The sequence below is a fragment of the Muscardinus avellanarius genome, assembly GCF_963383645.1.
Source record: "Muscardinus avellanarius genome assembly, chromosome: 11".
Lineage (NCBI taxonomy): Eukaryota > Metazoa > Chordata > Mammalia > Rodentia > Gliridae > Muscardinus > Muscardinus avellanarius.
This window is the reverse complement of record NC_137797.1, coordinates 103,327,627-103,341,232: the sequence shown is the minus strand read 5'-3', so window position 1 is coordinate 103,341,232 and position 13,606 is coordinate 103,327,627. Positions and strand designations below refer to the sequence as shown.

General features: G+C 44.3%; 1 protein-coding gene across 5 annotated transcripts in view; it reads left to right on the top strand.

Moving 5' to 3' along the window:
• Positions 1-13,606, top strand: part of LRP6 (LDL receptor related protein 6) — a gene marked incomplete at both ends in the record, with an annotated part of 111,936 nt that overhangs the window by 35,224 nt on the left and 63,106 nt on the right. For 4 of the 5 annotated variants that reach the window (XM_080705693.1, XM_080705692.1, XM_080705690.1 and 1 more), the window contains 2 exons: positions 1,295-1,492; positions 12,715-12,911. In XM_080705693.1, coding sequence (XP_080561819.1) covers positions 1,295-1,492; positions 12,715-12,911 — 395 coding nt within the window. The remainder of the gene's footprint in view (positions 1-1,294; positions 1,493-12,714; positions 12,912-13,606) is intronic. The other variant, XM_080705691.1, reaches the window with a different exon arrangement.

Genomic DNA, 13,606 nt, shown 5'->3' with positions numbered 1-13,606 from the left:
CCCCAGCCCTATTTTTGATTCTTTATTTTGAAATAGGGTCTTGCTAAGTTGTTGAGGGCCTCACTAAGTAGCTGAGGCTGGCCATGAGAGGGCCTGTGATCCTTCTGCCTTAGCCTTTAAAGTACTAAGATTACAAGCGTGAGTCACCACACCGGACAGGGGATGGCTTCTTAAAGGAAGTAATATTTAAGCTGAACTCTGAAAGAGAAAGGTAACAATCAGAGAGAAAGTCTGTGCAGCAGCCAGTGTGGAATGGGGACTGGGTGTCTTGAACAGGTGCAGCTCAGCTTGCGCAGCCTGAAGAGATGGGAGGAGCCAGGTTCCGCAGAGGAAAAGGCAGTGTGAGCGAGTGCCCCTATATTCTGAATCTCCCCCCCCCTTTTTCTTGCGGTACTGAGGATGGAACCCAGGGGCATTCTACCTCTGAGCTACACCCCTAGCCCGATTTTATTCTTTTATTTTGAAACAGGGTCACTAAGTTGCAGAGGACCTCATCAAGTTGCTGAGGCTGGCTGCAAACCTGGGATCCTCCTGCCTCAGCCTCAGGTGCTGGGATCACAAGCGTGTGCCCCACGCCGGGCTTATTCTGAATCTTAGAAGCAGTAGACAAGGGGGTTAGGACATAAAAGAGCAGTAGCTCAAGTACAGGTGGAGCTTCCAAGGGCTCTGCTTTCATTCTCACACCCTGTGAATCAGGTCTGTTTACATCCTGGTGTTGAGGATAAGGAGCTGGGGGGACAGAAGTTAAAGCACTTGCCCAGGAGCAGCACCCTTGCCCACCAGTCCTGGCCGCGTGGAGTAGCCCAGCTCTAGAATCTGTGTACGGCCAGTGTGTTCTTAAGTGGTCTGGGGAGATACACTGAGATGGTGGACGTGCTCTTTTTCTTACTAAACTTTAACCCAGGAGTCTTTTGCGTTCATTGATGATGCTTGCCTAAATTGGGCCACATCATGGTAGTTGCAAATAGATGATTAAATTTTCAGCTGGGCGTGGTGTGGTGGTAGATATTTGTAAACCCAGTGCTTGGGAGGCTGAGACAGGAGAATCTCAGGTTCAGCAGCCAGCCCCAGCGACTTCGTGAGGCACCCCTGTTTCAAAATAAAAACTAAAATAGGGCTGGGGGTGTAGCTCGGAGATAGGATCCTCACAAAAAAGAAAAAACTCACAAACCAATTCTAGGGATTTCAGGCTTAGTGTTCCCAAGAGGGCTTTCTTTAATAGTGATACTAATAACGATAAGTACAGAATACCTTGTGTGCTTACAATGCCTTTAATAATTTCTACGATCTTCAGGTTCATGTACTGGACAGACTGGGGAGAAGTGCCAAAGATAGAGCGTGCTGGGATGGACGGCTCAAGTCGCCTCACCATCGTCAACACTGAGATTTACTGGCCAAACGGGCTGACGCTGGACTATGAGGAACGGAAGCTCTACTGGGCCGATGCAAAGCTCAACTTCATTCACAGGTCAAACCTGGATGGAACGAATCGGTGAGATCGTCATATAGGTTGTGTTCTTCTTTTAACATTAAGAAAATCCTTTTGTGCTCCAGTAAGATATGTGACTACATTGCATGAATAAAAAAGTTTAAAAATTATAAATTTAAGAAAACACATGTGGGCTTCACATATTAAAATATAAATCCTGTTTTTTTTCCCCCTAAGAAATTATTGTATTTTTGGCAGGGTGTCAGAGAGGAAGAAAAGACTTTTAACTTTGTCTTTAAAATGTAATTACATTTCTTATCTGTTGTGGCAACTTTTAGAATTTATGGACTGTATTTTCTCCTTCCTTGGTTTCAGTTAACTAAATTCTGTAGTCATTTTCAACCAGGGATAGTATTTCTACTTTATCCAGAATGTTTGGGAATGTGTGGTGAATTTTGGGTAACCCAGTGACTGGAAGTGCTGCTAGCCTTCTAGTTTCTTGGGAAGCGAGGAATGCTAGATATCTTAGTGTGCTGGACATCAGTGCACTGGCTTTTCCATCCAGATTACCAGTAAGCACTGCTCGTCTCTGTACTAGAACAGAGCGTCTTAGTTTGTATTAACAAGAATACCAGGGATTGGGTTATGTTAGGCATGGTGGCATACACCCATAATCCAAACATCTCAGGAGTGGGGCAGGAGGAGAGCAGGTTTGAAGCCAGTCTAGACAACTTAGCGCGCCCCGGAAAGGCCTGGGATGCAGCTCAGTGGTAGAGTGCTTGCCCAGCACATACAAGGTCCAATTCTTAGTCCCCTAAAAAGGTCGGGGGAGGAGATGAGAGAATGAAGGAGGGGTTTGCTTTGGCTTGCGGTCTAAAGACTCAAGACGTCCACGATTAGCAGTCCTATCTGACAAGGGCGTTATGGTGCACTGTACTGTGGATGAAGGGCAGGCCAGCTACACGCTCAGAAGGGAGGAGGGGCCCAGGAGGCCAGCGCTCTGCAGTAAGCTCCTGGTGATGACCACTCTACTCTCCCGGCAGCTTTATCCATCCTCCGTGAAGGCTGAACCTCCAGTGACTCCACCCTCTTCCTGCTGTCTTGGTGCCAGTTGAATTTCAACATGAGTTTGGTTGGGGCGCGAGCCACATTCAAACCGCAGCACAGGGCTCAGCCAGCTTTTCCTGCAGAGGCCCAGACATTAAATAATTTAGACTGTGGGCCTTAGGAGATCTTGTTCAGCTACTCACCTCTGCTCCCTCCTATGGTTTGAGAGCACCTGTAGATAATAGAGGGGTAGGCACGGACATGTTCTAGTAAGCCTTTATTTATAAGATAGTGACGGGCCTGGTGGCAGGCATGCTTGTAATCTCAGCACTTGGGAGGCTGAGACGGGAGGGTTGCGGGTTTGAAGCCGGCCTCCACAACTCAGCAAGGCTCTCAGCAACCTAGCGAGACCCTGTTTCCAAATAAGAAATAAAATTGGGCTGGAGATGTAGCTCAGAGATAAAATGCTTCTGGTTCAGTCTCCAGAACAACAACAAAGGTAGGGAGCCTCTGGGCTGAAGTTTGGCCCTCCAGTAGGAGAACACCTGCTGTGTGTGCCCTATATCCCAGTTCAAGGAAACAAAGGCTATAATTGGAAATGGAAGTTCTTCTCAGATCATGTTTAGATTTTTCTTTCATTCTCCTGGGGGTGGCACCCAGAGGGATTCTACCTCAGAGCCACACCCCCAGACCTATTTTTTTATTCTTTATTTTGAAACACTGAGTTGCAAAGGGCCTCACTAAGTAGCTGAGGCTGTCCGTGAACCGCAGTCCTCTAGTCTCAGCCTCCCGAATGCTGGGTTGACAAGTGTGCGCCACCGCGCCCGGCTCATGTTTAGATTTTAAAAGAAACTTTATATTAACTTTTTGTGTTTGATTATGTGGGATTTTGCTGGTCTCATTCTAAAGCTCTGTCAAAGGTGAGTTGTAGGCAGTTAAGATTATTCAAACTTTTTCTTTTTTCTTCCCTGGAATGGGGAATGGAACTCAGGGGCATTCTGTCTCTCAGGTACATCCTAGCCCTATTTTTTATTCTTTATTTTGAAATAGTCTCAGTAAGTTGTGGAGGGCCTCACTAAGTTGCTGAGGCTAGCCTCGAACCTGAGATCCTTGTGGCTTAGCCTCCCAAGTATTGTGATTACAAGGCTTAGCAGCCAACCGAGTCGTTATGTTTTGAACACTACGTGAACCAGAGGAATGGATTCTCTGAAGTTAGAAAAGCTACCTTGAACACATTTTTTCCTGAAGGGTCACGAAGATGAATTTATTGCAGACATGAGATTCAGAACATTATCAGGATACAGTCTCATTTGAAGTTAGTGTAAAGGAAGAGAGAATGAGAAACCGAATCCCCACATAAGAAGGCATCCCAGAAAAACTGACCGTAGACGAGATCCACCCTCTGTTTAGAACTGTGCCAGAGTGGGAGAGTAACCGAAAGTAGGCAAGTCCAGAAGTGAGATGACGAAACTCAGGAAGGGGAAGGGAAGCCTGGCGCGCGGCGCGCCCACGCCCAGCCGCTCGGGAGGCCGAGGCAAGAGGCTGGCAGGGGTGAGGCCGGCCTGGCAGCTTAGCAAGGCCCTCTCCCCAAAGGAAAAACAAACACACATTTGGGGAGGGGAGAAGGAAAAGAAAACTAACCGGATAGGACACAAGGGTGAATACACAGAAAAGGGTGATTAAAAAAGACAAACCTACAGAAACCGTCCCCAAAAACACCTGTGGAAAATCTGTTAGGCTTTCAAACAACTGTGCAAAGATTCTCAAAGGACTAATGGAAGAGCTGGAGAAAGTCAAGAAAATCCCGGGTTCAAACAGAATGGAGATGTTTGAAGAAACGAAGCAAAGAGACAAGCAACTTGAAAATAAATTCTGGAATTGCAAAGAACAGTAACTAAAACCAAGAACTCACTACATGGTCAGTGAATTGGAAGGCAGTAAGAGGGAAATTATGAAGCCCGAGGAGCAGAAAGATCAAAGATGAAAGGGAAGTGAGCACAGAGGGAGGAGAGAAAAGAACGGGGCACAGGGACTTCTGGAGGATGTAATGGCTGAAAATTTTCCAAATTTGATGAAAGACATGAATATAAAGACCTTAGAAGCTCCAAGTTAGAGGCCTGAAAGAGCCCCACCTAAAGACTCCAACCCACAAAACCCAAAGACGGGGGACTTTCAGAGCCTTGCATTTTCGAGGCGGCCTCACTGAGCTTAGGAGCAGCTTCTCACCAGACACCTGGCGGCAGAGCGCGGCGGCCAGCGCGCCGCTGCTGCTTACTGACTCAACTCCGCCTCTTGTTAGGTGGCAGGCTGGCCAGCTTTACTAACTTAGGAATTCATCTCTTTGGCTAGTTGGTTCCCCGTTATGCTTTAACTATTTTAAATAACAGAAAACAGTTTTTCATTCCTTAGTAATTGAGAACTGCTTGTATTTGTATACGTTTACATGTATATGTATATAATGTACATGTGTATATAATAAAGGACTGAAAAATATACACTACATGTATCATTATATATATATATTTGTCCATTTCCAAATTTTTATTTTATTTGTTCCTTCATACTGGAGATTGAACTTGGGTGCTCTACCACTAAGCTACAGCTCAGCCTTTATATTTTATGTGGAGACAGGGTCTCGCTAAGCTGCTTGTGATCTTACTGCTTTAGTTTCTGAGTAGTGGGATTGCAAGCACCGTGCCTCGCAGTTGCTCGAGTTTTATAGTGAAAATGCATACATGTATTCCTTTTATAATGAGGAAAGTTAGTATTTTGGAAGAAAGGAATCTAATTTACCAGAGTTGGCCAAAATGGTTTTAGGTCCTTATACATCTCTCTTGTTTCTTTCTAGTACACATTCTTCTTGTACTTTTCCTTTCTCCTTTTGGTATTGAATCCAAGGACATTCTCTCTCTGAGCTATACTCTTACCAACCCTGTTATGCTTTAACTATTTAAACAGAGCCTCATGAAGTTACTAAAGGCCTAGCTAAGTTGCTGAGGCTGACCTTGTGATTCTCCTGTTTCAGCCTCCCAAGTACTGAGATTATAGATCTGGCTTAATGGTATCTTTTGAAGCATAACTTTATTATTAATTAATTATTATTTTTGTGGTACCTAGGATGGAACCCAGGGGCGATCTACCTCCGAGCTACACCCAGCCCTATTTTTTAGTCTTTTATTTTTGAAACAGGGTCTCATTGAATTGCGAAGCGCCTTGCTAAGTAGCTGAGACTGTCCGAGAACTGCGATCCTCCAGCTGACATTTTTTATTTTGATTAAATTCAGTTTATTAGTTTTTTGTTTTGTTGACATTGCTTTTGGCTGGTTGTGGTGGCTCATGCTTGTAATCCCAGCATTTGGGAGGCTGGGACTGGAGGATCCGGTTTCATGGACAGCCTCAGCTATTAGGCCCTTTGCAACTCAGTGAGACCCTATTTCAAAATAAAGAATAAAAAAGTAGGGCTGAGGATATAGCTCGGAGGTAGAATGTCCCTGGGTTCCATCACCAGTACTGCACAGAAAGAAAGGAGGAGAGAAAGAGAAAGAAAGAGAAGTTGCTTTTGGTGTCCTCAGAAATCTGGGCCTAAGGCGTGCGTGCGTGGTGTCGTACTTTTGTAATCCCAGTACTTGGGAGGCTGAGACAGGAGGATAGCAGGTTCTCAGCCAGCCTCAGCAACTGTGAGACTCTCTGAAACTTAGTGAAACCCTGTTTCAAAATAAAGAATAAAATAGGGTTGGAGGGTAGAATAAATCTCTGGTTCAGTCCTCAGTACCACCAAAAAAAAAAAAAAAAAAGAGAAAAGAAATCTGCCTAACCCAACGTAATAAACATTTACTCTCCTATGTTTTCCTCTAAGAGATTATGATCCATTTTAATATTTTTATGTATGGCAATTCTTATGGCCTTTTACACAATTGAATTATTTCTGATGATTGTTTCGGTCAGTGTCATTAGAAATAATTTTAATTTATAAGCTGAGCGTGGTGGCGCACGCTTGTAATCCCAGCATTTGGGAGGCTGAGCCAGGAGGATCGTGCAAATTCAAAGCCAGCTCAGCTACTTCCTGAGGCCCTTTGCAACTCAGCGAGACCCTGCTTCTCATCTCGAGCCTCTGTCTGGAAGGCGGTGCGCGCAGTGGCGTGAAGTGCAGCCCCGTGGGTGACAGCGGGGCATATCGCAGCCCTGGCTCTTAGAGCCCCAGACTCTCCCTGCGGGTTGTTTCTGCGTGGTGTGCCGTGCCTGCAGTGCTGTCCCTCCTCTGCCTTTGGACTCTAGACCTGCTGCTGCCCTTGTGCTTTCTTTGAATCCTTCTGCAGAGCTGCTGATCTCAGCCAGGCCTTCTGGCTCTTAGTAGTTTTCCATAACTTTTTGTGGTAGAGTTGCCCTTTTCCACTTATCTTAATGTCTCGGAGTTTTGGGTTGTGCTCTCTAGTCTGTTTTCATGTAGAGGATTTGGGGCGATTTTTTTTGTGTGTGTGTGTGGTACTGGGGTTCCTGGAAGCCCTTCTACCTTAGGGCTACACTCCCAGATCTATTTATACTTTTATATTTGGAAACAGGGTCTCTTAGGCCAGCGTGGCTGGCTTCGAACCTGCCCAATCCTCCTGTCTCCGCCTCCCAAGCACAGGGATTACAAGTGTGCGCCACTGCACCCGGCTTGGGGCGATTTTTCAAAAGCCGTCATCTTAGGTGTTATAATAGCCTGCCTACAGTGTGGAGAAGCTTCTTCCCAAATAGGTTCGATGTCAAAACTGCATGATTGTCCCATAGTGTGGTTCAAGAATGCTTGCCAGCCTGGCGTGGAGGCTCCCTCTTGTAATCCCAGCATTTGGGAGGCTGAGACAGGAGGATTGTGGTTCACAGACAGCCTCAGCTACTTTGTGAGGCCCTCTACAACTCTGTGAGACCCTGTTTCAAAATAAAGAATAAAAAGTGGAGCTGGGGGTATTGCTCGAAGGTAGAAGAATGCCCCTGGGTTCCATCTGTCGTACCGCGGGGGTTGGGGTTGTCCACACAGGTGGCAGTTCTAAGATGGGACAGTCTTTCTTGGAAGTTGTCTAGAAACAGAATGCAAATGAAAGTATGGAGACATTTTTCTTTACAAATTTCTTTTTTTTTCTTTTTTTTTTTTGTGGGTTTTGGGGATGGAACCTAGGGACAATTCGACCTCCAAGCTACATCCCCTGCCCTATTTATTTTTATTCTTTATTTTGAAACAGGGTCTCACTTAAGTTGCGGAGGGCCTCACTAAGAAGCTGAGGCTGCCCGCGAATCCTGATCATCCGGTCTCCGCCTCCCAAATGCTGGGATTATAAGCATACGCCACCACTCCCGGCTCTGGAGACATTTTTTAAAGGGCAAATTTAGTTGGTGAAGAATTTGAAAGAAGCCTCTGGCAGGTTCACAGAGAGCTCGTGTACTCATAGCGTATTAGTGGGAGTGGGCTTTAAGGTGCAGAAAATAGCAAAGGGTGGAAGATTCAGAGGTTGCTTGCCCTAAATCAAAACAGTGGCAGTGGGCTATCTCTGCTTCTTTCCTGTGTTGTCCATAGTTCAGGCCCACCATTGATTGATTGATATAGATAATGGGGCTGGAACCTAGGGGCATTCTACCTCTGAGCCACACACCCCAGCCCTATTTTTATTAATATTTTGAAACAAGGCTCACTAAGTTGCTGAGGCTGGCTGAGAACCTGTGATCCTCCTCTCTGAGCCTCCCACGGACTGGATTACAACACGTGCGCTGGCACGCCCAGCTCAGACTCAGCGTCTGGATCAGTTACTGTGGCATCCTGCTCAAGAAGTTTTGATCTGCCTGCCACTTTTGTCCTCCGTAGCTATGATCAAATCCTCCTGGACATAGCTTATGTTTCTAAGGGAGAACCAGGAGGTGGGCCTGCTTGCCAGTCCAGGCCAGAGATGGGAGGTGAAGACTATATAGGTGTCTCTGCTTTCTGGATCAAGCCACTATTGGCTAGACAGATTAGTAAAGGACTCATGGATGAGTCTTCCTAGTTCTGTTTTTTGTTCAGCTCTGTTAATTATATACTTTCCATTTAAAACATTTAAATTGCCAGGCGTGGTGGCGCACGCCTGTAATCCCTGCACTTGGGAGGCAGAGACAGGCGCTGGTTCGAAGCCAGCCGTGCTGGCTTAAGAGACCCTGTTTCCAGATAAAAAATATAAAATAGGTCTGGGAGTGTAGCCCGGAGGTAGAAGGATTCCATCCCCAGTATCACAATAAATAAATAAATAAATAAATAAATAAATAAATAAATAAATAAAATTTATGAAACATTCACTAAGTATTTAACAAGTATACCTAAATTATGCACATCACACGAGATCCTAGGAATATACATAGCCAAAGCCTCTTTTCTAAAAAAGGTTCAGTTACAGAATTGTTGAGCAAGTAAATACTTAAGCAGTATTCAGTGATGTCTGTAAACCTAGAAGAAGAAAAGCAAGTTGGCATGCAAGGAGGGACACTAACAGAGGCTGTGCAAAGGGAGCCACAGTTGAGTGTTATTTACTGACTTAAAACTACGTGGGATGTCTACAGTATGAGATACTAGCTGTTTATCAGAAATACTAAACTACTGACAATGTATACCCTGAAGTTGAGGGCTCGTTTATGAACTGTTAGCGAGCACAGTGCAGAATGCTTTCTTTGTATCATCTAATCTTCCCAGGCCTCGGTGAGAATAGGCTGTCATCTTCCACTTCACATGAGGAGGGTGAATCTTGGAGAAAGGGTATTAGTAGAAATCTTGGGTCACTTAGACTCAGCTCTTATCTGGTTTCTAATTCTTTACTTTCAGCCAGAGCACATACACTCAAATTACAGCATTTAGAGAGGGAATTTGCTTTTTCCATCTGTTTTATTTTTTTGTTTTAGTTCATTAGAGTGAGTTTTAACTTTTTACTTAAGGAAATACAGGTGGCACACACTTGTAATCCCAGTACTTGGGAGGCTGAGATAAGGAGGGTCACAGGTTCTTGGACATCCTCAGCAACTTAGCGGGCCCTCTGCGACTTAATGAGACCTTGTTTCAAAATAAAGAATAAAAAATAAGACTGAGGATGTACTCGGAGGTAGAATGTCCCTGGATTCTACCTCAGTACTGCAAAAAAGAAAGACAAATGACTTAAGGCTTTTTTTTCTCCAGAGTTTCTCCAAAGATCTGAACATCTAATTTGCAGTCTTTAAGGATAGTTCATGAACTACTATATACTTAGTTTTTACTACTCTTTATTTTTCATCTATATTACTTTTCTGTTTTGGCAGCATCTCAGAACTCTTTGTGTCTGACCATAAAGAATTTTGAGTCAGGTGTGGTTATAAACGCCTCTCCTCTCAGTATGTGGGGCTGAGACAGGAGGATCTCGGGTTTCAAGCCAGCCCCAGTAGCTTAGCAAGACTCTGTTTCAAAACTTAAACAGTGAAAAGGACTATGGGTGTAGCTCAGAGGTAGAATGCCCCTGGGTTCAATCACCAGTACCAAAAAGAAAAACAAAAATGTGGAGGCTGCAGTATAAGATATTTAATATTGGACTTCCACTGTGATACAACTCCTATACTTAATAGTTACTTTTAGCAAAAGCCATCCATTTAAAAAGAGGAAGAAAGCCCTTAAGGAGTGGCTACTGTGACAGTCCTTTGGAGAAATGAGAAGGAAAAGTAATCTGGGGAAGAGTTAAAAAAATGAAAGGGGAACAGTGTGGTAACGCGGCTGGCAGAGTGGAGACGAGGCTCTAAAATAGTTTGTTCAGTAAACGGCATGCTAATTCTATATTCAGTTTTAAAATAAATCTGACTTGAATTCGTGACACTTTAGGCTAGGACCATTTTATATCCAAAAACATTAATTTTGCTTACAAAAATGTTAATGCTCTTGAATTTAATATGCTAGCAATCTGTTAGATATTAGACATCTTCACAGACTTAAGCATTGAATTATCTTCCTTGACATGTTATGTTTGTTTGTTTATTTACTTATTTTGGTGGTACTGGGGTTGCTGGAAACCCTTCTACCTTTGGGCTACACTCCCAGACCTATTTTATATTTTTATTTGGAAACAGGGTCTCTTAAGCCAGCACGGCTGGTTTCCAATCTGTGCGATCCTCTTGTCTCTGCCTCTCAAGCGCAGGGATTACATGCTTGCGCCACCACTCCCGGCATGTTTATTTTTATGTGTAGTAATTCCCTCCCTCCCTCCCTCCTTTCCCATAGGCTTAAGCTATTAGAAAACTTGCATTTATTAAAATATTAAAATGTTAATTTTTTTGAATATTATTTTTACTCAAAATATGATTATTTTAGAACATGTCTTAATTATATAACTGACACTGCAAAGATCTGTCCCCACTGCAAAAGTCTCTCTACTTTTCCTTTTATATAATACATACTGCTTACAAAAATTTCATCTGTTTTCCCCCTACTACCCCTTTCCACCCCCATTGGGTCGCCATATTTTCTTATCTGCAGTTTCTCCCTCTTCTTCCAGAGTTCTTCATATGGCCCATTTTTTCCCTGGCTTTGCACATTAGGGAGAGCACCTGATTTTCTTACTTTTTGTGACTAGCGAATTTCACTTAGAATAAGGTTCTTCTGTTTCATCCATTTCCCTGTAAATGAGGTTAATTTTGATCTTCTTTATGGCTGAGTAAAATTCCATTGTGTACACATCCCATAGTTTCGTAATCCATTCATTTATTGATGGACATCTTAGCTGGTTTGATAGTTTGGTGATTGTGAATTGTGTGGCTGTGAACATAGATATGCAAGCATTAGTCTGGTAGTTTGGTTTCCATTCTTTTGGGTAGATACCCAGAAGTGGTATTCCACGGTTGCGGAGCCCGAGTCTCTCTGAGCCTCTGCTCTGTCCAACAGCAGACTGCACCCTCACCTTCGCTGGGTTGAGCCCCAAAGTGTCAGATCTTGGTTATGCACTCCCTATGCCACCCTGGGCAGTCACCTCGGGGATGGCGGGTTCACGCATGGTGCTGTTGAGCACTCTTCGGGATCTCCGGAGGGTGTGGTGAGCTCAGCCGTCACTGCTGCAAGTCATAGCTGGTGTTTGGGCAGAAGGAACTGATCTTTTGCTTTGTTTTATCTCCTATATCCTGCCGGTAGCAGGACTTCCAGTTTGCTGCCTGAATAACAATCTAGCAGCAAAGCCAGATGAGATGACTATTTGCTGGGGGTTTGCAGGGAGAGGTCTACCTGAATGTCATTTTAGCCTTCATGTCTGTTTTCACTAGCAGTCATAAAAACCACAAGAAGCGGGCCCAGAATCTTTGTTCTTCCACATCAGGAAAGGATAAGCCTGTTGCTGATCTGTATGTTTCCTGGTGCCAGCCCTAGCCCTTGGGGTGTCCCTTACTGCACACCTTTTCCTGACCATACAAGTTATGCGAAAGGTTGGAAGACGTGTGTCCACAGACGGTAGTTGGGAGGGAGAGTCAGCAGCACCAGTGCTGTTGCCCTGTCTGTCTGGGCTTGATGGTGAGCCTGGGCTTGCTGCCGAGCAGAGCCCATTCTGAAGGGCTTGGTTGGGGTTTATGGCTATCGTGAAAACATATTTGAGTTTATCGTAAATATTTTATTTATTCATTTTGGTATTGGGAATGGGACCCAGGGAGGTTCTACATCCAAGCTGGGCCTCCAGCCCTATTTTCATTCTTTATTTTGAAACGGTCTAAGTGCAGAGGGTCTCGCTTTTAGCTGAGGCTGGCCTCAGCACCCGTGATCCTTCTGTCTGTCTCCCAAGTACTGGGATTACAAGCAGGTACCCACGCCCAGTTCATAGTATTATTATTGTGTGTGTGTGTGTGTGTGTGTGTGTGTGTGTGTGTGTGTGTGTGTGTGCGCGCGTGTGTGTGTGTGGTGCTGGAGGTTGAACCCAGGGGCTATCTACCTCCGAAGCACACCCCCAGGGCAATTTTTTTTATTCTTTATTTGGAAACAGGGTCTCAACAAGTTGCGGAGGGCCTCACTAAGTAGCTGAGGCTGGCTGAGAACCTGGATCCTCCTGTCTCAGCCTCCCGAATGCTGGGATTACAAGTATGTGCTACTATGCCCAGATAAGTATTATTTTTATAGATGTATTTGACCTAAGGCATATGACAGGATTTGTATGTGTTAATGTGAACTAAGACCATTTTAAGGAGAACAATGATATTATCATAAAAGAATAATTAAAAATAAGTTTGAGTCTTTCTTTTTGTGTTTATAGACAGGCAGTGGTTAAAGGTTCCCTTCCACATCCTTTTGCCCTGACGTTATTTGAGGACACACTGTACTGGACTGACTGGAATACACACTCTATTTTGGCTTGCAACAAGTACACTGGCGAGGGTCTGCGTGAAATCCACTCTAACATCTTCTCTCCCATGGATATACATGCCTTCAGCCAGCAGAGGCAGCCAAGTGGTAAGTGATCGTGATTTTTAAATTGTCGGTTGGAACAGCTTTGCGGCACTCTGATGCCTGACTTGAGGCGGAGGAAGGGCATGTCTGAAGGTACCGGAAAGAGTTGAAAAGAGGGACAACATGGAGTAGGATTCAGGTTAGATAGTAGCCTGGACCATGTGTGGCCCTCGGTTTGTCACTGGGGCAGGCATATGGGGGTGGAGGAAAAGAAATAAAAATTGAGACAGCTCCTTGGCTAAGCTTATACACAAATGCATTTTTTTTTATTCCTGTTATTTCTTTCTGTAAGTTCACGTGTGTTTAACAAATACTTTTCTTGAATGCAAACGTCTGCTCCTCTAGCTGGTGGGTCAGTGCTTCAGCTTGCTGGATGCCCGCCTGAATACTTGCTACGTCTCTCCCTCTCCTTTACTTTTTTTTTTTCCGTATATTGTTTCTCTTTTTGGTCATCCTTTACAATGACTGTGTCTGTACCGACAATGATATCTTGTAAGAGAGGAATGGAATTAGGTTTAAGAGGAATATGAGAATGTTAAGTGTTTGGCATTTGTGTGTAAATAAATGTCTGGCATGTGTCTGAGTATATTTCAAGACTGTGTTCTGGGGCCAAAAATGAAAGGCTTTTGAATCACATGATACTTTGTATTAGCTCCTTCCATTTAGGGGGAGGTAATCAAATATTGGAAGTATGATAT